Consider the following 25,653-nt stretch of genomic DNA (forward strand, 5'->3'; position numbering starts at 1 on the left):
AGCCTGATGAACCGTTTTCACCCTGACCGGAGAAGCCCTCTGTGGGGACCTGGACGGGCATGTCCCTCAGACAGCGACTCTGACTTACTGGACAGCATGGCCAAAGTGGGCTTCTCTGAACTTTGACTTTTCTCTGGACACCTCATACCTGGGTGGCTGTGTTCTTTCTTTGGGTGGCTCAGTATCGCTGATGACCAGGCTAGACAGCTGTGTCCTGAGTCAGGGAGCCTGTTCTTTTTCTGTGTTGGGCTGTGCTTGCAGGATAACCTTATTCCTCTTGCCTATAAATTCTGGGTCCACTTTTCTTCTAGAAAAGAGTAGACCAGTTGTTGCAGTACTTAATTTCTAAGAGTTGAAATTACAAGAGTCTCAATTTAAAGCCCCCTTTAGATTTAGAAAACTTGAGGTTTCATGGTCTTTTTAAGCTCTTTCTTCTGAAAATTTTTGAATGAATCTCATAACCAAGTCTTTTCCAGTTTGAGGAAAATGTAGCAATGTAGGTGCCTTTACTTTATTCTTACTTTGTGCCTTTTTTACTCAGGCATTAAGCAGTCACACTGCTTTTACCAAACACAGCGAGGAACTTGGAACTGAGGAGGGCGAGGTTGAAGAGATGGACACTTTAGACCCTCAGACAGGTCTGTTTTACCGATCTGCCCTGACTCAGTCACAGTCAGCTAAGCAGCAGAAACTTAGCCAGCCCCAGCTGGAACAGACTCAGCTGCAAGTGAAAACTCTGCAGTGCTTCCAGACTAAACAGAAGCAGACCATCCACCTGCAGGCAGACCAGCTCCAGCACAAACTCCCGCAAATGCCCCAGCTTTCCATCAGGCATCAGAAACTCACCCCTCTCCAGCAAGAACAAGCACAGCCCAAGCCAGATGTACAGCACACACAGCATCCCATGGTGGCCAAAGACAGGCAGCTTCCTACCTTAATGGCACAGCCCCCGCAAACTGTAGTACAGGTGCTTGCAGTGAAAACCACGCAGCAGCTCCCTAAACTGCAGCAGGCTCCGAACCAACCAAAAATCTACGTGCAACCCCAAACCCCCCAGAGCCAAATGCCGCTCCCAGCCTCATCAGAGAAACAGCCGGCAAGCCAGGTAACGGAATATTGGTAGCATGCAAAGTTAAGCTTCTCTGTTGATGGAAAAAATGAGAACATTATTACGATCCTATCGTGATTAGCAGTGCTTTCTCCTGGCAAGAGGAAACTCAAAAGCCTCATTTATGCTGGTATTACTTTACCCCATCAGAAGGTTGACATTAGGGAAGAAATGCACGCATTAATATAGGAAGGACAAATAAAGTGTAGCACTCAGAACTTGATTTTCTAGGCAGTTTTTAAATGAAATCACTTCAGCATTGATCAGCAGCACGTAGAAGCGAGATCCCTAAATTATTTGTTATTTTTTAGGTACAAAATTTTTTTTCCTATGCTTGTAAACTCTTATCTGTGGTAGTAATGCTAAGTAAACAACGCAGTCTTTTAAGGAGCTTCATTGAACATCTTCCTTTGCAGTTTACATCATCACTCTCTAGTTAATAAATTTATCTTCTAGATTTATCTTCTAGATTGCAGAGGAATTATCTGGATATTCGAAAGAAAAATTATATTAGGGAAAACCAGTGGCTTTAGAGTAATGTATATATGTGTGTATATATTATAAATACATATATAGAGAATATATTTGTAAGATGTATTTGAAGCAAAAAAAATTGAAAAACCCTGCTTTTTATTTTTAAAAGCTGAAGATGATACAAATAATTTGAGAATGGGTTGAAGGTATACTGTATGGGGATATAAATCCCAAAGGGAAGCAAGGCTGCTGCGACTTTTTTTTCCTTTATGTTATGAACCTTGGCTGGCTTGACAGAGGTTCTTTCAACCCCTTCTCTTTCCCTAGGTTTCTTAAAAGTAACCAGATACTTTCCCATCCAGCCCTTGTATTAAAACACCAAGCTTCAAAACGTCCTCCTAGTATACCGCACGAATGTTTCTTTTGCCATATTATCTGGGGTGTTTGATAGGTTTTCTCAAAGAGATGTAGCTGTAACACACACAACCCCAATTTGTTTTCAGGTGGAGCAGCCAATTATAACCCAAGGATCCTCTGTTACAAAGATAACTTTTGAGGGGCGCCAGCCTCCCACAGTTACAAAGATAACTGGTGGCAGTTCTGTGCCTAAGCTGACATCACCAGTTACAAGCGTATCTCCCATTCAGGCTTCTGAGAAGACAGCTGTGTCAGACATTTTGAAAATGTCTTTGATGGAAGCTCAGATTGATACAAATGTAGAGCATGTGGTAGTGGATCCCCCAAAGAAGGCTCTTGCCACTAGTATGCTCACTGGTGAAGCAGGATCATTGCCCTCCACCCACGTGGTGGTGGCAGGGATGGCGAATTCCACTCCCCAGCAACAGAAATGTAGAGAGTCCTGTTCAAGTCCATCTGCTGTTGGCCCTCCCTTAACGACAAGGAAAATCGATGCACCGGGAGTGCCGACAACAGGCCAGTTCATGCGTATTCAGAATGTAGGCCAAAAGAAAGCTGAAGAGAGCCCAGCAGAAATTATCATCCAGGTAAGAATTGGAAGGAACATGAGAAACATTGGGCATCTTGGGGGTTGTGGGTTTGGCATGTTTGGGAATGTCACAGGAAGAGTCGAGCCAAGATGGCAAAAGACAAAGTGATTATTTTTGAGATGGCATTTGACAAATTTGGTTTAATACCTATTACAAATATAAAAATTTATATTTTCTGGTAGAGAATCCTAGAAAATTGGTGGATATTATCACGGCACACCTTAGAGACAATCAAGAGCCCTAAGCCCATATGTCAGCTTGGTTATTATAGATTCAAAACATACATGCCAGTGTTAACTCAGTAAAGTCAGCCCAGAAAATCAGCAACTTGATGGGGTCAAACTTTGGGCTCCCCGGTCTTTGCTCAAAAACTCCTGAGATATAACTGGATTGTATTTTATCTCAAGTTAATTTTAGGGATCCTTTTCTTTGAAAAACACACTTCTTTATCTTGATTCAGATTTATGGTTTTCAGGACAATAAAACTTTAATTAACTGCAGTATCTGGAGAAACATGTTGTAAGAAAATGTTTCTATATGATTTAATTTTATATTTAAGTTGGGATTAGCCATAAAGTTTTGCTTTTTTATTTCAATCATTGTTATTGAGAAATCTTGTTATGGTTACTGTCCTGCCTTGGTAAGTGAATGTAATGAATTATGCATTGGCAGTAGGTCTTCCTATGCCTCACATTCCCTTCATTCTAAAACTCATCTGTCATCATGCATAATAGATCAAGACTGAAGAATTATTGAGTCCAGACTAGCCCTTAGAAGTTGTGTTTTACTTCCTTTTCTCTTTGTTAGGGTATCAGGTTGTTTTCTTGCCATAAATTCACTGTTGTGTGACTTGGAAGTTTCTGTGGCAAACTTTCCCTTTGCCGTGACGCCAGGCTATAAGAGAATGCAAACCGACCAATATTCATCCAAATATGATATAAATATAGGGGGGAAATGCTTAAAGGCAAAAAGAACTGGCCGTTGAATTATTAAATGATTTGTTCCTCCTGTAAAAATAGTTGTTAGTGAATTAAGTAATTCTTTTTATTTATTTATTTATTTGTTTATTTTGAGGGGGCGGGGAGGGGCAGAAAGAAAGGGAGAGACAGAATCCCAAGCAGGCTCTATGCTGTCAGCGTGGAGCCTGACTCGGGGCTGCATCTCAAGAACCATGAGATCATGACCTGGGCTGAAATCAAGAGTCAGACACTTCACTCGCTGAGCCACCCAGGCACACCTTAAGGAATTCTTGACAAAGGATTTGTTGGTTTTTTTTCCCCTGAAGAAGTTAAAGTGTGGAGGAAAAGGAGGGAGTTCCTAGCTTCCCCACTCACTGTTTAACTTTGGGCAGGGCTGCTTAACCCTGCTGTGCCTCAGTTTCCTCATCAGTAAAACGGAAATAAGGAATGCCTATTCTACATCACTGATGGAAGGATTACACCAAAGTGAGATGAAGCGCCTAGCACAGTATCTGGCTCTTAGTGATTGCCCCATACATGGTAGTTATTTATTACTATTTCTGCTAAAATTTTCTGCGGCTCCTGAGGGTTTAAATTGGAATACTCACTAAATCGGAAATTATTTGGGATTGCTTATTTGGAAATGATTTTCTGCACTTTATGAACACGGCTAAAAATATACTTCATGTATCAAGGATGGTACCTACTGAGTAGGCTCTCTACAGAATATGCCAACTAACTTTTAGCATATACCATGTGCTAGGTAGCTATGTCAGAGAGAAGGGGACAGTGGTATAGTGGTTAAGAATCAAGCTTTTGGAGTCAAAAATACCTGGATTTGAATCTCACCTATGCTCCCCCTTACCAGCATTGTGGTTTGGAGTTAACCTCTGTATTTCAATTTCATTGCCTATGAAATGGAAACAATATCAATTACCTCACAAGGTTGTTTTGAGGATCAAGTGGGAAAATGTATATAATGCAGCTTGTTAAGTGTCTGCTATAGAGGAATACTCCGTAAAGATAGCTCCTGTTACTATAATCATCATTAATATATTGTTAGAATATTTTCAGATCTTACTAATTATACTTAGCTTTGACCTGAAGTATTGATTTTACTGTTTCGGTAAAATAGTATGGGGATGAATGAAAGAAGTCTGCAGAAGTGCTTTGGTCCCTTGAAAAATGTTTTATAAAAACTCACCATGTTTAATAATAAGTGCTTTGAGTGAAAAGCATTGTTCTTTGTAGACATGTAATCTGTATTTCATTCATTTGTTCATTCATTCATGCCACATGTATTATTTAACCTCTGCGTTCTAGGCACTGTGCTAGGTGCAGAGACTAGAGGAATAAATAAGATGAATGTATCTTCTGTCCTGAAGGAGTCTGAATGTGTGGAATTAATAGAATTTTAGAATCTTGAGGATCTTTAGAGTGTATCTTCTCTATCTCCTTTTACACGAGGTTAAACTAAAACTCAGTGAGGTGAAGTGACTTATTCAGAGGTCCACAGCAAGTCTGAACCAAAGCTGAACTAAAATCCAGGTTTCCTGACCCCCCTGGGACTTGAACACAAGGATCAGCTATATGGGACAGAGTGAGGAAAAACAAATAACACAAAACTCCACTATCCTAGATTCAGTGCCTTGACATCTTGCAATATTTTCTTGACAATGTTAAAATTAAATTTACATCCCCCCTCAAAAGAAGATTGTTTTGGTCAGGTATATTTTTAAAATGATGATATTCAATTTTGCTCTGGGACTTTTAATGTTAAAGATAGGTTATTCATTTGGCAAATGTTTATTGAGCATCTAATGCATGACAGCCCTGTTCAGAGCTCTGGGCATCTAACAATGAAAAAAGATAGTCAAGATATGTGCTCTGATACATATTCTCATGGAGTTTACGTTCTAAAAGCGAGAAGAAAGATTAACAAACACAGTAAATGCAATGAAGAAAAATTAACAATGTAATAGAGGTGGGGTGGGACCTACCCAGTGATCTGGTTGCATGGTCATAGAAGGAAGGCTTCTCAAAGCCTTTTACCCTAAGCATTGGAGCTAAGATGCAGATGAGAACATGGAACCAGCCATGGAGAGACTTGGAAGAAAAGTACTCCAGGAAGAGGGGAAGAGCTAGTGGGAAGGCCCAGGGTCCAAGTGAGTTTGGCATATGCCTGGAGCCACGATCAGAAGTTTGATATTATATGGCAAGTACGACAGGAAACGATTGTAGAACTTTAAGCAGGGGTATGATATAAACAGGTAGACCTTTTAAAAAGGTAATAAAGTTGAGAAAGAAGAACCTAACAAGGCAATATGGTCATAATACGTGTTTGTCTACTGGTGTTTTTATTGTTTAAAAGACAGTATTGTCCTCTCTCATTTTCAAGAAAGTATTACTATGTGACCCAGATAAATAACTTCCTTTTGAACTAGTAGAGGGTTACCGAAGGTTTTAAAATTTTTTGTGGTGTCAGCAAATTAATTCTTCATCTTGCAGATAATAATGAGTGAAATCTGACTACATTTACATTTAAAATTTGCTTAATGGTCGAGTGAAAATGTCCTTTAATGTCTGTCTCTTGAATTAGGCACAGACTTCAGCCTCCTTTACTAGAAGTGGTGCCATCAAGAAGTGGAAAGATCACTTTAAATTGTACAAAACTTGGATTTGAATCCTGGCACTTTAACCTTGACCAACTGTGTGACCTCAATTAAGTCACTTACCCTCTTAGTTTCCTCATTTGTAAATGGGAATACTATTTTCCTTACAGTGTTCTTGAAGGGATTTAGTAGAATATTATATGTGAGAGCACCCAGCACAGCGCCTGATGTGAAGTAGTTGTCCAGTAAATGTCAGTGTCCTCTTATCCTTCCTTAGTGATGTTGGGGACATCCTTCTGGTTCTTTTTCTTACCGTAAAGCCTCTCTCCTGTCTTCTCTTCCAGGCCATTCCCCAGTATGCTATTCCTTGTCACTCTAGTTCCAACGTGGTTGTAGAGCCCAGTGGGCTTCTTGAGCTCAACAACTTCACTAGCCAGCAGTTGGATGACGATGAGACGGCAATGGAGCAAGACATAGACAGTAGCACAGAAGATGGAACCGAGCCCAGCCCCTCTCAGAGTTCTGCTGAACGGTCCTAAGTGTTTTGGACACAGGAGTGCACTTTAAAACCTACTTGGTTACCAAGTGTCCAGGGAAGCCCTTGATTTTTGATGTCTAAAGAGAGCACTTTGCCCATGCTTAGGCTGTGGACCCCAAAATAGCAGTGTTTCAACAAAACTGCTGCAGGAGCAGCGTTTTAAAACAAGATAAAACTCACAGGGGAATGTACTTTTAAAAAAAAAAGGAAAGAAAAAAAAAAAAGGAAAGATGCACATCTACAGTGACGTGTAAGACCTGATATTTCTCTGTTGGACCACAGCTGATGGAAAAGTTTGTCGTGCAGTGGAAAGAGACTTTTCCTGTGAATGTTCCTCAACTGGTTTTTACTGAGCAAAACACCATCAGAAAAGGAGAATGTGAATAGTTCATATTTTGAAATGGTGTGTCAGGAACAGGTTTTTTAAAAAATCTTGTATGTTTTTGCAAATCCCTGGAAGTGTTGAATTGATTAACATTTTACATTTGCTCAGTTTATAGTTTATAAAATAACTAGAAAAATACTGGCATTAAAGAATCCTTGTTTAGATGGTGGAAATCAGATCCCTAACCAGTGGGAAAGTGCGTTTTGGATGGCTTGTACATTCTCACCAATTGTATGCTAATTTATTGTGTCGTTGTTCCTTTGTGCTCAAGGCAGCACACTTGCCTTCTATTTATTTAAATGTAAACATTTCAAAGCAGGCCGTATTCTTTCTGACAAATTTCCTGTAAACCAGGATTGCCTGCCCTTTCCACCTCCCACTCTGCCCAGCACCTTTAAGAAAAAGAGAAGTTAAGAGAAAATGTTTCATTGTGAAGGAGAGGAAAAGAAACATTTTCTGGCCCAAAGGAAGCTTTTGTTCAGTTATGTTCAGGAGAAATTATTCATATGATGCTATCTTAACATTGAAATTGCACATTCATGTTGGACTGAGACTTTGAAAATAACTTTTACATAGTTTCGTTTAACCCCCTTTGAAATGTATAAAAATTCATTTACAGTTCTAAATGTAATGTTTTTAAGCATTCTGCCTTTTAGGACACAGTTTGTTTAAGCAATATGTTTGGGTCTTGTGATCACTGTCTGTCACAAGTAGAGCAAGGGGTAAGAGGGTGGGGAGGGTAACAGTTTTGACAAGTTGTGGCAAAGGAAGCAATTCTTTTTGTTTTTAAAAAAATGTAAATAGAGAAGTTTTTAACGGTTTTATATAGATTTCACTATAAATAAGCATTTTAAGACTGACAAATGTTGAACTGTACATACATATATCAGCATAACTGCCCAATTTTTTGGTGCTGAAGTACTGTAAGTAGAATTCATCAACAGTCTCCTAATTTTTGCATCTATATCTAGGAAAAAAAACTGTGATACTGTAGTTAATAAATTCCCACTAGAGTGACACTGAAGATTTAAACACAAGCATTCATAAGATGCACTGATCTCTGGTAGTTGTCATTATTTCTCCTAAGCGGTAACGACTTACCCATAGATGGAGCTGTTGGATTTTATTTTCTTGTACAAATTCATGTTTAAAAGACTTGTGATTGTTTCTAGTTAAGTAATTTTTTTAACCTCTCCAGTCATAGGCTTCTTTGAAAATATGATTACACTATGAACTCTCACCAAAAAGATACACATGCCAACATACATGTTAGATTTTGCATATAATTTTAGGGGTTCATGGGCCCCTAAGCCTATCCATGTATTCAAGGTTAAGCCCTCTGTTATGGTCAGTCCATTACTTACAGATGTAAGTTTTTATAAAATAAAATATCTTTTAAAATATTCATGGATCAGGTAACAGGAGCAAACTTGAATAAAGTTATTATGTTCTACTTCTACATATTCTGGCAGCATAGCATACCTGTGTCCCTTTGAGAATTTAGCCTTAATATGTTTCAGCAACTGGCATAGCAGACAAAACGTCCACAGTCTATACTTAAAAAAAAAAAAAAAAAAAAAACCCACAAATTACCAAGTGAGGGATTTATTTAACTTTTTTTTCTTTAAAAGGGATTAGTTTAAAGGAGAGCATGAATTCTTCTGTTTATTTAGCAAATATTAATTAAGCATCTGCTGTGTGTCAGGTGCTGTTCTAAGCACCAGGGATCCCATAGTAAATAAACAGAAAATCCTACCCTTACGGAGTTTACAAACAGAGCTTCCTGCTGATGGAATGGGTGCAAGGGCCAAAGGCAGGAGGAAACACGAGCCACTCTTGGGTTTCTTGATTAAGTGGATGCGTGGTGATGCCATATTTGGATCTCCAGGTATCCTTTTCCTGAAAGTCTCAGCATTCTGTCTATTGGTATTACCTATGTTTAAGTCTACAAATTAAATGTAATTTTAAGTCAATCCTTGTGAAGGATATCAGAGATTATGCTGCAAATGCTACAAAATTATTAGGATCCTAACAATTCTTACAGGCAGTGATAAGAAAAACCCATCTGATTTAAAGCAAACTTTGATAGATGCTTTGTATTGCAGATGCAGTTTGTGGTGAACTTAGAGAACTTAAAAACCCACTTTATTGAAGTCAATTCACATGCCATACAATTCACCCATTTAAAGTGTGCAGTTCGGTGGTTTTCACTGTAGTTGGGCAGCCATCACTACAGCCAAGTTTAGAACATTTGCATAACCCTGAAGAACCCTGTGCTCTTAGCTATTACCCCCGGAAATCCACCCCACCACCTTAGCCCTAGGCAACCACTAAACTACATTCTTTATGGATTCATTCTGTCTTTATGGATTCATTCACCTCTTCTGGACATTTCATATAAATAGAATCCTATAATATGTGGTCTTCTGTTACTGGCTTCTTTCACTTAGCATAGTATTTTCAAGGTTGTAACATGTTTCAGTCCTTCGTTCCTTTTTATGGCTCACTAATATTTCATTGCATGGAGAGGCTACATTTTATTTATCCATTCATTAGTTGATGGGCGTTTGGGTTGTTCCTACTTTTTGACTATTATGAACAGTACCCCTGTGAGCGTTTGTGTATGGTTTTTACATCTGTTTTCAGTTCTCTTTGATATGTATCTAGGAGTGTAATTGCTGGGGCATACAGTCACTCTGTTTAAGGATTTGAGAAACTACCAAACTCTTTTCTACAGGGATTGCAATTTTACAGCAATATAGGAGAGTCCCAATTTCTCTACATCCTCCTCAATGCTTGCTATTATTTGTTTTTTGTTTTTTTAATTATAAACTACCTAGTGGTACCTCCTTGTGGTTCTGATTTACATTTCACTGATGGCTGATGATAATCTTTTCATGTGCTCATTGGCCATTCATAGATCTTTGGAGAAATGTCCTTTGCCCATTTTTAAATGGAATTCTTTTCTATTTTATTATTTAAATTGAGAACTTTTCAAATATAGGAAAGAATACCACTCTTGAGAGAAAAGTAACCTGTTCTCTGGTAATTAATTCATCACCCTTAAAATCTTAATCAGGTTTTACTTCTTCATCTCTAATGTAACGAAGTGCTTAACTCTTAAAACTGCATAGAATTTTATCATGTTCTTTTAAATGCATTTCTTTCTGAGGCTCTCTCAATGGCCTGCTAGAATAGGAGACATAGTACAAGGAAGTAGTGGCTAAGTGGTCTGGATTTGGGACCCAGGCTCCTCTGTTAATAGATCGTAAGAACTTTACCATTCCCCATGATACAAAGTGAGTGTTTCTGACCCCCATGGGATCATTGTGAAGACTGGATGAAATAGTGCCTGTAAAAATGCCAGGCACAGAGTTAGGGGCTCTATTTTTTTAAGTCTAGTATTTATATCATTCCCTCTACATACATAGGCAACTGAAGGCTCAGAGACAAATGAAGCATCCAAACTCACAGATTAAATGCTAATAGGCATCATGCTGATCCCCAAGTTGCTATTTTCCATACAGGAGTATGTTTTTGCCACCAAACACAGGATTGGCCTTTGGAAAGATGGGGGAGCTTGGCATTGGCCTATAACCTGATCTCTTTGCCAATCTTAGGTGCCTTCACACAGGTGCCCACACACAGGATTATTTTTTGAGTTCAATTATGTGTCACAAATCCCAGATAACAGGAAGTAGAGTGACAAAGCACCATATAAGCAAGGCCTTTCCAAGAAAAGAGTGCGAAAACAGTCTGCTGACTCTGCTTACAGGTTTATAAGCCTTTAAGTGAAGCTTGATGACCTACCTATATATTGAAAAAAGGATTGAAATGCCATAGGATCAGATTTGTGCTTGTGTGAAGTCTTGCTCTGCTTTCTTCCCTCTCCTTTGCTCACATGTACACACTGTAATGGAACATGGTGCGTACTTTTAAAAAACAAGAAAAATAAGCCTAGGTTTGAATCCTGACAAGCCATGTGAATTGGGCAAGCTCTAAGAGGCTTTGGATAGCACGAGACAGATGATTTATAATGCTATGTTATCTAATGCCTACCTTTTTAAAAAGAGTTTTTTTAAGGTTATTTATTTTAAGAGGTAGAGAGCGAGTGCCAGCAGGAGAGGGTCAGAGAGAGAGAATCCCAAGCAGGCTCCACATTGTCAGCACAGAGCCCAATGTGGGGCTCAAACTCATGAACCAAGAGATCATGCCCTGAGTTGAAACCAAGAGTCCAATGCTTAACCAACTGAACCACCCAGGTGCCCCTATCTAATTCCCACTTTTAAAAAGACTAATAGATAAGCAAATTCCTCCCCCCACCCCCACCCTGGGTTTTTCTGGTGTCCTTTTTCTTTTCCTTCCAACAAATAGTTACTGGGTACTTTCTACGTGCAGACACTGGGGATATAACTGTCAGCCAGGGAAAGAAGCCCCTATGCTCATGGAGCTTCAGCCTAGTAAGAGATATATTAATTAAAGATTACAACTAAATATATTCATTGCTAAGTGCTATGGTGGAGAAATAAGTAGTGCCATGATCATACATACATAGGGAGGTTTTGCTCGGATAGGAAGAGAATGTAACTAGGCAAAAAGGAAGGGGGACAGCTGTCCAGGCAGAAGGGCAGCAGGTATGAAAGCCCTGTGATAGGGAGGGACTTGGTAAGAGGGATTTGAGTAGGCCAGTGTGGCAGCAACACAGCCAGAGGAGGCAGCAAGCACGGTGGGAGCAGAAAGTAGAGACTGAACTAGATGTGGATCTTCCACCTTGTGATCAGTGTTTGAGGTTTTATTCTTAAATATATATTTTTTAGTTTTTTTTCAAACGTTTTAATTCATTTTTGAGAGACAGATCATGAGCAGGGGAAGGGCAGAGAGAGAGAGGGAGACACAGAATCCGAAGCAGGCTCCAGGCTCTGAGCTGTCAGCACAGAGCCCGACATGGGGCTCCAACTTCGAACTGTGAGATCATGACCTGGGCCGAAGTCGGATGCTTAACCTACTGACCACCCAGACGCGCCTGAGGTTTTATTCTTAGAACAATGAGAAGTCATTGAAAAGTTTTAAGCCACTGGACCTGAATGTACATGAATTAATACATCTCCAAAATATTGGAGGTATGTTGGCCCATTAGAACAGAAAAATGTGTTTAACATTTCCTTTTTTGATGCCAATCTCCTCTCCTTATGTCCTTTTCTCAAACATCTTCACTGGTTCTCTAATACTGTGGTATGAATCGCATTCAAGGGTCTTAGCCAAAGCTTCAACCTACATTTCTAGATTTATAACCCATTTCACTGCCCTGACCTACTGCATGTCTCCCCCACCACGCACACAGTTTATGCTCTGCATTTAGAAAGCTTATTCATTCCTCAAAGCCCAGTTTGAAAACCACCTCCTTCATCAGGACTGCTCAGATCTGTTCAAGAGAAACTCATCCCACCTCACTGCTGCATTCCTCTAGCATTTGGGTACAAACACATGTTTACTTAACATTAATTATCTACTGTGAATTCTTTGTAGTTTCTCACAATGCGCCTCTCAAGAGAGAGTATCCTTGAAATGCAGTATTCTGAGGAGTCCTAAATTCTTTCAGCCTAAAGTAAGACGTGCTGAGATTTCGGTTTTTTTCTCTTATGCCCTTGAACATCAAGGCTTAGTATTCAAATTTGCCACAGTTTAGTGACATTGTTGATAATCTTGGTAAGATTCACTCTCGTATTCAAGACAGTAGCATCCTATTTGGTTCTCCACAGAATCAACTGCTATCTCCTTGCATGGTAGAGTTCACCAGGGTCTATAATTTATGCTCTTGCTTTGACCTCCACTATATATGGATTAATTAATTAAGTCATCGGATAAATATTAAGCAGCTATTTTGACGCAGGCACTGTTCTAGCTACGAGGGATATAGCAGTGAGCAAAATAATGGAAAAATAAAACAACCTGTGATATGAAGCATACATTCTAAGTGGACAATGAATACAAATTAAAAATAAGTGGTATCTTAGTGATAATTAAGACTAAAAACCAGTGGGGAAGGAGAATATGAAGTTCTAGTTCTCACTGAGAAGGTGAATTGGAAAAAAAACTGCAGGAAGTGAGGGAGTCAGCCAGACTGACGTCTACAGAAAGTGTCCAAAGTGGAAGGGACAGCAAGTACAAAGGCCCTGAGATCTGTGCCTGGCATATTCAAAGAACAGTGAAGAGAATAGTGAGATAGGGTCAGAGTGAAGGGGGAGGCAGGTAGGGAGGAGTAGTAGGATATAAGGTCAGATAAGAGAACTGGAAGCTATTCCTACTTTTCTGAATGTTTTTATTATGAAAGTGTTGGATTTTGTGAAATGCTTTTTATGCACCAATTGAGATGATTATGTAGGTTTCCCCCCTTTGTTCTATAAATGTGTAAATTGATTGACTTTCTTATGTTGAACCACTCTTACATTCCTGTTATAATTCCCACTTGGTTATGGTATATAATCCTTTTAATGTGCTATTGGATTCAATTTGCTAGTATTTTTTAAGGATTCTTGTGTCTATATTCATGAATGATATTGGTCTGTAATTTTCTTAGGATGTCTTTAGCTGGCTTTGGCATTAGGGTAATGCATTACAAAATGAGTTAAAAAGTGTTCCCTCTTATTTTTTGGAAGAGTTTGAGAAGGATTGCTCTTCATTCTTTAAATGTTGTAGAATTCACCAGTGAAGCCATTTAGTCCTTGACTTTTCTTTGTTGAGAAGTTTTTGATTATTGATTCAGTCTCTTTTCTTTTTACAGATCTGTTGAGATTTTCTATTTCTTCTTAAGTCAGTTTAGGTAATTTGTATATTTCTAGGAATTTGTCCATTTCATTTAGGTAATCTTATTTGTTGGTCTACAATTGTTCATAATATTCTTATAATCCTCTTATTTCTGCAAGGACAGCAGTAATGTCCCCCATTTTCATTTCTAATTTTAGTTATTTGTGTCTTTCTCTTTTCTTTGTTGGTACCTAAAGGATTATCAGTTTGGTGATCTTTTCCAAGAACTGACTTGTGGTTTCATTGATTCTCTCTATTGTTTTTCTATTCTCTATTTCATTTATCTCCATTCTATTCTTTTTCTTTTTTAATGTTTTTATTTATTTTTGAGACAGAGAGAGACAGAGCATGAGCAGGGGAGGGGCAGAGAGAGGGGGAGACACAGAATCCAAAGGAGGATCCAGGCTCTGAGCTGTCAGCACAGAGCCTGACGCGGGCTGGAACTCATGGACTGTGAGATCATGACCTGAGCTGAAGTCGGATGCTGAACTAACTGAGCTACCCAGGCGCCCCTCCATTCTATTCTTTATTATTTTCTTCCTTTTGCTAGCTCTGGGGTTCGGGTTTTTGTTTTTTGTGGTTTTCCTTTTTTTAGTTCCTCAAGGTGTAAAGTTAGGTTACTCATTTGAGATCTTTCTCCTTTTTTAAAAATGTAGGCATTTACATCTATAAATTTCCCTCTGAGCACTGCTTTTGCTGCATCCCGTAAATTTTGGTATCTTGTGTTATTTTTGACTCATCTCACAGCATTTTCTAGTTTTTCTTATGATTGATTCTTCAATCACTGGTTGTTTAAGAGTTTGTTGTTTAATTTCCACACATTTGTGAGATGTCCAGTTTTCCTTCTGTTACAGATTTCTATTTTCATTCCATTGTGGATGTTCTATCTATGATTGCATTGCAAGTGGCGTACTGAAGTCTCCAAAAGTCCCTATTATTGTGAGCCATTTCTCCCTTCAATCCTATTAATATCTGGCTCATATATTTTGGAGCTTTGTTTGGTACATGCATGTTTATAATTGTTATTATTTGATGAATCAACCCCTTTATCAGTATATAGTCCCTTGTGTCTTGTAACAGTTTTTGACTGAAACTATTTTGTCTGATATTAGTACAGTCACCCCAGCTCTCTTTTGGTTACCATTTGCATGGAATATATTTTCCCATCCTCTAACCTACAACCTATGTCTTTGGATCTAAAATGAACTCTTATGGAGAACATACTGGATTTTTTTTTAATCCAATCTGGCAGTTTCTGCTTTTTTTTAGATTTTTTTTTTTTTAATGTTTATTATTTTTTAGAGAGAGAGCGCAAGCAGGGGAGGGGCGGAGAGAGGGAGATACAGAATCAGAAGCAGGCTTCAGGCTCCGAGCTGTCAGCACAGAGCCCAACATGGGGCTCAAACTCACACATCATGAGATTATGACCTGAGACAAAATTGGATGCTTAATCAACTGAGCCACCCAGATGCCCTGACAGTCTCTGCTTTTTGATTGGAGAGTTTCATTCTTGTAACTAGTAATAAGGAAGATTTACTTATGTCATTTGGTATTTGTTTTACATGTCTAATACTTTTTAATCCTCATTTCCCCTATTACAGCCTTCTTTTGTGTTTAATTGATTTTTTTTATTTAAATATTTGATTTCCTTCTCATTTCCTTTGTGCACATTTTTTAGGTACAGTAAAATTTTGGATTGCGAGTAACTTGGTCTGTGAGTGTTCCGCAAGACAAACAAACATTTCTAATAAATTTTAATTTGATAAACAAGTGGTGTCTTGCCATATGAGTAGTACATGATCACAACTGAGCCAATGATTCTTGAAATATGCTTTGATATTACAAGTGCAGTGCTTTGGGTTACAAGCAAATTATGCTCCCAAACCAACGTTTTTCTGTATTTAGATATTTGTGGTACCATGGAGATTACATTTATCATCCTAAATTTATAGCAGTCTAGTTTGAATTGATACCAATCAACTTCAGTAGCATACAAAACTTTGCCCCAATGTAGCTTTATCCCTCTTTTTGTTGTTGTCATCACAAATTGCATCTTTAGACATTGTGTGTCCAATAATAGATTTATAGTTATTTTTATGCATTTGTCTTTTCAGTTATGTAGGAAATAAAAAAACTGGAATTACAAATAACATTGGCTCTTATATTTTCCCATGTAGGTAACTTTACTGGAGATCTTTATTTCTTCATATGGCTTCAACTTACTGTTGAGTGGCCTTTTGTTTCAATCTGAAGGACTCCTTTTAGTATTTCTTTATGGGAAGATCTAGTAGTAATGAACTTCCTGAGCTTTTGTTTATCTGAGAATGTCTTAATTTTTCCCTCAGTTTTGAAGGACAGTTTTGCTGGATATTGAATTCTTGATTGACAGATTTTTTTTTTCTTTCAACACTTTAAATATGTCATCTCACTGCCTTCTAAGTTTCATGGTTTCTGATGAGAAAATATCTGTTTACCTTATTGAGGAGCACTGGTACCTGGCAGCTTGCTTCCCTATTCTGTCAAGATTCTCTTTTTATCTTTTGACAGTTTGACTATAATGTGTCTCAGTATATAAGTTTATTCTACCTGGAGTTCATTGAATGTGGAGATTTATGTCTTTCATCAAACTTGGAAAGTTTTCAGTTATTGTTTCTTCAAGTATTCTTTCTGCCCCTTTCTCTCTTTTCCTTCTGGTATTCTCATAATGCATATATTGATCTTTTTATAGTATCTGACAGGTTCCGTAGGTTCTGTTAATTTTTCTTCCTTTATTTTTTCCTATTCCTTCGACTGCATAATTTCAGTTGTCTTATCTTTAGGTTCATGAATTCTGTCTTCTGCGTGCTCAAGTTTTTTGTTGAACCCCTTTAGTAGTAGTAAAGTTTTTTTCTTAATTTATTTACCAACATCTCCTCATTTCTCCAGCCCTTGGCAACCACTATTCTACTCTCTTCTGTGAGTTTCACTTTTTAAGATTTCACATACAAGGGAGATAATGCAGTATTTGTCTTCTGTGTCTAGCTTATTTCATTTAGCATGGTGTCCTCCACGTTCATCTATGTTGTTGGAAATGACACGATTTTCTTGTTTTTTAAGGCTGAGTAATATCGCATTTTATATATACATACCATATTTTCTTTATCCATTAATCCATTGACAGACAGGTTGCTTCTGTATTTTGGCTATTATGAATAATGCTGCAGTGAGCATGGGAGTGCAGATAGTTCTTTGAGATGCTGATTTAATTTCCTATAAATATATACCCAGAAGTGGGATTGCTGGATGATATGCTAGTTCTTTTCTTCATTTACCTGAGGAGGTTCTATACTCTTTTCTGTGAAGTTTTCATTTCAATAATTATACATTTCATGTCCAGATTTTTCATTTGGTTCCTTTTTATATAATTTTAATTTTTTTAATGTTTATTTTTGAGAGAAAGAGAGCGTGAGTGGGGGAGGGGCAGAAAGAGAGAGGCGGAGACAGAATCCGAAGCAGGCTCCAGGCTCTGAGCTGTCAGCACAGAGCCCGATGCAGGGCTCAAACTCACAAACCATGAGATCATGACCTGAGCCTAAGTTGGACACGTAACTGACTGAGCCACCCAAGCGCCCCTTTTTGGTTCCTTTTTATAATTTATCTTTATTGATATCCTCATTTTGTTCATATATCACTTTCCGTATTTCCTTTATTCTTTTTTCCGTATTTCCATGTTATCCTTTGGCTCATTGAGTGCATATAAAGCAGTTATTTTAAAGTCATTGTGTAGTAAGTCCAATGTCTGGCTTTTCTTGGGGACTGTGTGAGTCAATTGATTTAGTTCCTTTTAATGACTCATATTTTTCTCCTGTGTATACTTTGTGATTTGTTGAAAAGTGAACCTTTGAATATTATGGTATGGTACCTGGAAATCCGATTTTCCCTTTCCTGCAGGGTTTGCTGCAGTTTTTTTCTTTTTTCTTTTTTCTTTTCTTCTTTTCTGATCGTTAAAGGCTGTTGTGGTTCATTTGTCTACTGATGCCTCCTCACTGTTCCCTGCCCCCCGCCCAAGACTGTATTCCTTTTCGTATGTGGTCACTGACGTCTCTATTCCTCAGCATGTGTTCAACTAGTGTTTTGACAGAGATCTCCTCTAACCCCAGGAGCTAAGCAAACATACACATACATACACTCACACCTCTTGGTCTTGTTCTGTGGTCTTTCAGCATCACCCAGACTTCCACTGAGCCTAGGGACTGACCTGAGGTGAAAGCTTGAAGTCCTCTCAGTTCTTTTCTAAGCATGTATATGGCTTTCCAAATTCCTTTTTCACATACAAGTGCTTTTGAATGCCCTAATTTCCCAAAGAAACTCCTCAGCTTTTTCTCCCAGGCCTTAAGTGGTCTATTTTGTCCCAACCATAATCTTTTGCCTTAGCTGTCTGCAGGTTGTTTGTCAGCCTTACCGTGTTTTCAAGCAATGTATTCTGGCATTTCCAGCCTGACTGAGTTCTGAGTTAGGTGAAACAAGATGACTGCCTTGCTTCAGTCCTTCAAATAGCCCTGAGGTAAGTTAGAATAAATGTACACAATGATTTGCAAATAACTGCTGTGTTCCTTTCAAAGGCAGGAACCAGGGCCCTACCCTGGCAACACAGGCATCTTTAAGATCATTGCTTAGCCGGGGAGAGGGTAGGGTGAAGGCTAGTAGAAATGCCACAAAGCTTTTCTATAGTTTTTTTTCTGTCTCATTTTTTTAATGTGGTAAAATATATGTAAGATAAAACTTACCATTTTAACTATTTTTAAGCACACACTTCAGTGGCGTTATGTGCATTCATCTTGTTGTGCAAACATCACCACTGTCCATTTCCGGAACCTTTTCATCATCCCAAACTGAGACTGTGTAGCCATAATACAATAATTCTCCCTTCCCACCTTCCCCCAGTCCCTACTAACCACCCTACACTTTCGAAGTTGTCTTTTTCTTGATTCAGCATTTGGTTGTTGCTATAAATCTTTGACTGTTTTCCAGAGTTCTGACAAAGTTGGTTCTGACAGTTTCTGCTTGTATTTCAGTTTCTGTGGGTAGGGTAGGAGCTTGGAGCTCTCTCCTCTGCCATTTTGCTGACATGATTCTCAACACTAAGGTTTTGTCCTGAGCAATTTGGAAGAGTACACTAGCCATTAACTGACATAGGAAAGACTGTGGGAGGGTCTAATTTTGAAGGAGAATATCAAGGGCTCAGTTTGGGATAAATTAAATTTAAGACTCCTATTAGACATCAAGTGGAGAAGTCAAGTTAGGTAGGTAGAAGAGGGGTTCAAGATTCTAATCCCTGTGCAGTCAAGCACATAAGGGTCAGGGGGACTTTACTCATGTAAAGTCATTGGTGATGTTGGAAAGAGCAATTTTGATGGAGCTGGGGACAAAAGCTAGAGGAGGATGTGAGGAGAGAATTAGAGCTGAAAACACAGATAATTCAATAGATTGCTGTAAAGAGCAGCTGATATGATGCAGTTGCTGGAAAGGCAAATGGGGTCAAGAGTCTAGCGGTTTTCTAATTGAAGGAAATGAGATTCCTGATGTGATTGATCCAATGCAGAGGAGAAAGTTTATAGTGCAGAACAGAGGGGAATTGCTGGTGCACTGCTCTTGAATAGTGAGAGGAGATGGGGTTTGTGGAGGTGCTGGCTTCATCTGTTATAACAGAAGAGAAAAGATATGCAGGGACTGAAGTGGGCAGGTGGCTAGATACATCTGCCTCAATTTTCTATCTACAATTGACATCTCTTCCCTGAGCCAAAGTCCACTGCCTTGAGACATCCCTGATGGAATTTCCTAGAAGTCCCTTAGCTTCAGGTTGTCCCAAACAAAGATCAGCTCCCTTCTGATCCATACTTCCTGCTGTGTTACTACCTGTCTGTGGCATCCCGATCCATGTTGAGAAGAGGAAAGGTCAGGTTTTGGGGTGGGGTGGAGGCCTCAACAAAAAGGCAACCTCAGAGCTGAGGCTGGAATAAGGGAGTAGAATGAACTAGGCAGAACACCCTAAGATGGGGTGTGGGGTGACTAGATGGCAGGAAACTCAGAGCAGTCACCTGGAGGCTGTTACACACCCGAGTTACCCACAGTTTGTTACATCATTTAAAGGCTATCTATTTTGAGTTTTTCTACGTTAGCGTTAGATTGTTGTCCTGCTGGAGTAAGAACCCTGACAAGTCCTTTCACTGTGCCTTGCACAGGCTATTTGCTCCCTCCTCACGCAATGCACTCACCTCTGATGATTGACGAGGCCCCTTCTCACTCCATCTCCAAGGTCACCTGGGATGCTTCCCTGACTTTCTTCCCCTTCACCCCCTCATCTGTATCTCCTTTATGGCTCCTAATTTTTGCTCCTCAAAAGTTTTGCTCTGAGAGTTGGATTCATCTTCATGGCCTTAGAAAAGTACTTGGTGTGGAAGAGGCACCAACACGTTTGTTCATCGGCCGTATAGAAAACTCCCAGGCTGGCCCTAGGGCTCTGCCCACAGGTGCACAAGTGCTCATTAACTAAAATGCACGAGCAAATCCAGAAATAACATCCCTATTGCAGGTTGTTTTTGGATGAGGATGTTATTGTTGTGAAATGTTTGTATATCGGCCACTCTGGGCCCAGAGGACAGTGCCCATCTCTGTTGTCATTTGTTCTGTCACTTCAAAGCGCAGGAAAACCATGGGTGGTGATTTTAGAATCTTATTCAGAACCCTCAGGGAATGAGTCATTTTGTACTGACGACTTTTCCGGATTGCCACAGTTCAAATAAATTAAGCAACAGGACATTGTTGTTGTTGTTGTTGTTGTTGTTAATTTTAACCATTTTAGATGGTGAACTTCAGAAATGCATTATTGTACTTTTGTGAACGTGATCCTACCCACTCTTATTTCTTCAGAATCATTATCGTGAGCATGGTTATAATTTTCTGTCTCAGCTACGAGAATAGAGAGCTTTGCTAAAGGAGTAAGAGGAGGGGTAGTTTGGGCTCAGTCTCTCCCTGCAGCAAACCTAGACTGGAGTCCAGAATCTAAGGTGGAGGCAGCTGACTGAGCTGCCCCAGAAATCAGAGGGCTAAGTGAGGGGAAAGAAGCAGGGCTTGACCCCAATGATAAGATCTGAGAATCTCCTTCTTTAGTTTGCATTTGAACTACCTGAGGATCTTGTTAAAAGGCAGATTCTGGTTCAGTAGATTGGGATTCAGTTGTAGCCTGGAATCTGAATTCTGCATTTTAAAAATGATTTCAGGTAATGCCAGTGCTGTTGGACCACAGACCACACTTTCCATATCAAGTCTTTATTTGACCTTCCAGAGATTTTCTTGTGACCTTTAGTTTTATTAGGTTTTATTAGGAAGCTTATCTTTAGTGACTCCTGGCCTGGGGCATCATACAAGTAGCAGGTGGCCTCTGGTAGTAATAATACCTCTGTGTGCACAGTGCTTTAAGGTTTATAGGCTGGTCTCACGTTCCCTGTTCCTCTTCACATTATTACAGTAGTCCTGAGACGTAAGTTAGCACCATTTTACCAATCAGGGGAACAATTTCTGACATCACACTGCTCAGTAATGGCAGAACCAGGCTCACGGTTTAGTGCTCTGTTCACTACTTGCTGCCTCCACCACATCTATGGTGCCTGCCGTACACGGCCTTGTGGACTCCACACTGTGGGAACGCGATGGGGAAAACGTGCACACAAGACTGATCAACAGCTGTAGAACATGGGACTCATGGCAGTCTCGCTTGGGACACGCTGCCTGAGAATGACATTTCCTCTGCCCTCGAATCTCCACCTCCAGACGATGACCTTGCCTCATATTGTGTGGGCTAAATACTGGAACCACTGTGACCATCGTTAGCATGTGCTGAGATGCTTGCTGTCAGTGCTCCACTCACTGCCCCTCTAGGCCTTTCCATCTCAGGACAGGCTGGCCAACTCCATCTGCCAGCATTGTACCTCTCTGCCCAAGGGCTTTCTCTGCCTACAGGGGCCTGCTCTGCCCCATGTAGGCACTGAAGTGCTGGGAAATTTATGCCCCTCGGTCAACCAAGGATTGATAGGAACAGATGTAAAAATAAGCCAGTTCTCTCCTCTCTTAATTTGGGATAAGTCTGAGGCATTTTCTCCACATCAAGCCCCCATTACCTATAGTGGTAACTTGCTTGATAATGTTGCCTTTAGTTGCTGTCTTCTTCTCCCTGCCTCCCTTCTCCACTCCTGTAAAATGTTTCCTGGGATTCCCCTCCTAAATGAATGATACTCTTGTCTCAGGGCTCTGCTAGGGAGACCCCAGTGAAGACACTTCTCAGTCTCTCTCTCTCTCCTAGATCATTCCAACCTGCAAACATGCCTCAATATGACCCCCGAGGCCATGTTCTTCTGATTTCTGGCCAGTATGGAGTCACAGACTAGATTTTCTCTTCTGCCTGCAACAACAACAATCAAACAAAATATATGAAACAATGGTTTTCAAGACATTGGACATCAAGTATCAAAGCACAGTGATTCTTGAGAGATGGGAAACACAGGAGAGAATTTCCAAGCCCCAGCACAAGGAGGGGAACCCAGGCAGAGCCTGATGGACTCCCTGAGTCGAGAAGACCAAACCAAGAGCCCAGAGAGATTGAGGTGAATCGAATGTGCAGGACAAAGTACTGGAAAGGGGAGAGCTTCACAGAGAGAGCACTCCTGAGATCTGCAGAGGGACTCCGCAAGTATTCACTGGGGTACTGACAAGTAGGTGTGTATGAAGAAATAATCCAAGAGTAGGGAAAGAACCACCTGGAAGGATTAGAGGAAACAGTAGCTGGCACTCACACAGAGCCAAGAATTATGTTGGTACCCCCCCAGGCAACTGGAACACTTTGTATTTCACGGCGTTTTAGGTAGAGCACTCGGAAAAGCCTGGTGAGAAACAGCAAACCCTGCACTAAACGCTGCTCTCATCCTGCCCCCACACATTTTAAAAGAAATACCCCCAAAGGATCAAACTGTTTCCAACTAATATAACTACATCCCAGGACAAAGTTCAAGGAATAGAACTGCAAATGAAGGAATAGAAATGCAAAAATATCCAGCACTCTACAAGGTAACACTCGTTGCTACCAGCATCAAGTAAAAATGATCAAAAATTCAAAGAAGCAGAAAAATACAACCTACAGTGACAAAAATCAAGCAATCAAAACAGACCAGGATCAGCACAGATGTAAAAATTAGCAGGCAAGGACATTAAGAAAGTTATTGTGACTGCATATATGTGTTCAGATGTTAAATGGAGACATAGAAGATACAAAGAAATCGAAATCAAACTTCTAGAGATGAATATTACAATATCTGATCTATATCATCATATATATCACTATTTATATAGTGAATGGGATTAACAGCAGACTAGGCATTTCAGAAGAAATACAGTATACTTAATGGCAATAATAGAAATAATCTAAAATAAAACAGAGTAAGAAGAAACACTTTAAAAATGAACAGAGCATCAGTTAACCATGAGACAACTTCAAATGGTCTAACATATGAATAATTTGGTATCCTGGGGAAATAAAAGGGAGGGAAAGAAAAAAAAATACCTGAAAATAACAGGCAGCATTTTCCCGAATTTGGTAGAAACTATGAACCCACAGGGGCGCCTGGGTGGCGCAGTCGGTTAAGCGTCCGACTTCAGCCAGGTCACGATCTCGCGGTCCGTGAGTTCGAGCCCCGCGTCGGGCTCTGGGCTGATGGCTCAGAGCCTGGAGCCTGTTTCCGATTCTGTGTCTCCCTCTCTCTCTGCCCCTCGCCCGTTCATGCTCTGTCTCTCTCTGTCCCAAAAATAAATAAACGTTGGAAAAAAACAAAAAAAACAAAAAAAAACAAAAAAAAAACTATGAACCCACATATGCAAGAAGTTCGAGGAATTCCAAGTACAAGAACCATGAAAGAGTATACCAAGACACCTCAATCATTTACTCAAAATCAGTGATAAAAAGAAAAACCTTAAAAGCACCAGAGGGGAAAAGACGCATTACAATACAAAGGGAAAAGAGACCTATCCCCCCCCCCCCCCAGGAAACAACTCAAGCAAGTAGAGAGAGGAACAACACCTTTAAAGTGCTGAAAATAACTATCAACCTACAATTCTGTACCCACTGAAAATAAGTTTTAAAAATGAAGGTGATGGTTTTGACAATACACTGTGTTTATGTAGGATGTTGTCATTAAGGGAAACTGGGTGAGTGTACATGGGAACAAAGAAGAGAGAGATCAAATAGTAAGATGATAGATTTAAACCTAACCACATTAAATGTAAATGATATACCCCCAATTAAAAGGCATAGATCACTAGATTAAATATAAAACCAAGACCCAGCTCTATGCTGTCGCCAAGAAACACACTTTAAAGGTAAAGTCTAAGATAGGTTAAAAGCAAACAGATTGAAAAATAGATCCCGAGAGACAGAATGCAAAAAAGTTGGATTGACTATCTTAATATCAGATAAAGTAGATCTCCAAGCAAAGAATCTTATCAGAGATAGAGAACATTGGTTCCTAATGAGAAAGGGGTCAATTCATCAAAAGGACATAATTATAAAAAACATATGCATGTAATAACAGAATTTCCAACTATATTAGAGAAAACTGGTAGAATTGCAAGGAGAAATAGAAACATTTACAATAATGCCTAGAAGCTTCAACATCCCTTTCTTATTAATAGAACAAACAGAAAAATGCGTGAAGGGAAAACAAAACCTTTCACACTAAGAAAGCCAAAAAACCCCAACCCCAAACAAAAAGAAAATATTATGCTAAATGAAGGAAGCAGTCACAAAGGGTGTATAATTTCACTGATATAAAATGTCCAGAATACACAAATTCATACAGAAAGTAGATTAGTGGTTGCCTGGGACTTGGGGGTAGAGGTGGGAAGGAGTGACCACTAACAGGTAAAGGTATAACCCTTTCCCTCCTCCTTTCTCCCTCCTTTCTCTCTCTCTCTCTCTCTCTCTCTCTCACTCTCTCTCTCTCGATATAATAAAATTGATTGTGGAGGTGATTGCCTAACTGTGAATATATATTAAATTGTGAAAATAATTTAATTCTATACTTTAAACAGGTGAATTTTGTGGTTTTGAATTATACCTCAATTCAGCTGCCACTAAAAAGTAGTTCTCAATTTTGTAAATACCTCTTGGGTTAAGTATCAAATGAACACCTGCTGGCTTTTCATTGCACTTGGTATAACACCCCAACCCCATCCCTGGTGTGATTGACCTTTGAACACCTCTCCAACCTCATCTTCTTCCCTTCTCCTCATTCACCATGTTCCAGCCACAGTGGCTTTCTCTCTGTTCCTGGATGTGGCAAGCTGATTCCTACCTCAGGACCTTTGTACTTGCTGTTACTTTTACCTAGAAGGCTGTTCTACCAACTTGTGAAACGAAACTGCTTCCTGTTATCAATCAGTTTTGTTTCATCTCAAGTATCATCTTCTCAGAGAGGTCTTCCCAGACTATCCTGGCAAAAGCCCACTTCCTATTCCACATTACCCTATGTTACCTATGTCATTGAATTTAGTGCCTGAAACCACCTTTTATCTATTGACACATGTTTCCTGTACTAGAATGTAATGTAACTCACTGAGGAAAAACTTACTTGTCTTCCTCCCTGCTGTATCCACTGATCACAGAACAATGCCTGGCACATAGTTGTTGACTGAATAAGTGCTATCCAGACCAGGAAGAATTGCCAGGAGTATGCATTGATG

General features: G+C 39.6%; 1 protein-coding gene across 14 annotated transcripts in view; it reads left to right on the plus strand.

The window, feature by feature from the left end:
• The window catches only part of EMSY (EMSY transcriptional repressor, BRCA2 interacting), a 102,016-nt gene extending 81,333 nt beyond the window's left edge, over positions 1-20,683 (plus strand). For 13 of the 14 annotated variants that reach the window (XM_086678359.1, XM_086678362.1, XM_086678355.1 and 10 more), the window contains 3 exons: positions 542-1,105; positions 2,086-2,586; positions 6,505-20,683. In XM_086678359.1, coding sequence (XP_086534485.1) covers positions 542-1,105; positions 2,086-2,586; positions 6,505-6,699 — 1,260 coding nt within the window. In that variant the 3' untranslated portion in view covers positions 6,700-20,683. The remainder of the gene's footprint in view (positions 1-541; positions 1,106-2,085; positions 2,587-6,504) is intronic. The other variant, XM_086678364.1, reaches the window with a different exon arrangement.
• The last annotated feature ends 4,970 nt before the right edge of the window (positions 20,684-25,653 follow it).

The sequence above is a fragment of the Puma concolor genome, chromosome D1, assembly GCF_028749965.1.
Source record: "Puma concolor isolate L17-30 chromosome D1, mPumCon1.1.hap2, whole genome shotgun sequence".
Classification (NCBI taxonomy): domain Eukaryota; kingdom Metazoa; phylum Chordata; class Mammalia; order Carnivora; family Felidae; genus Puma; species Puma concolor.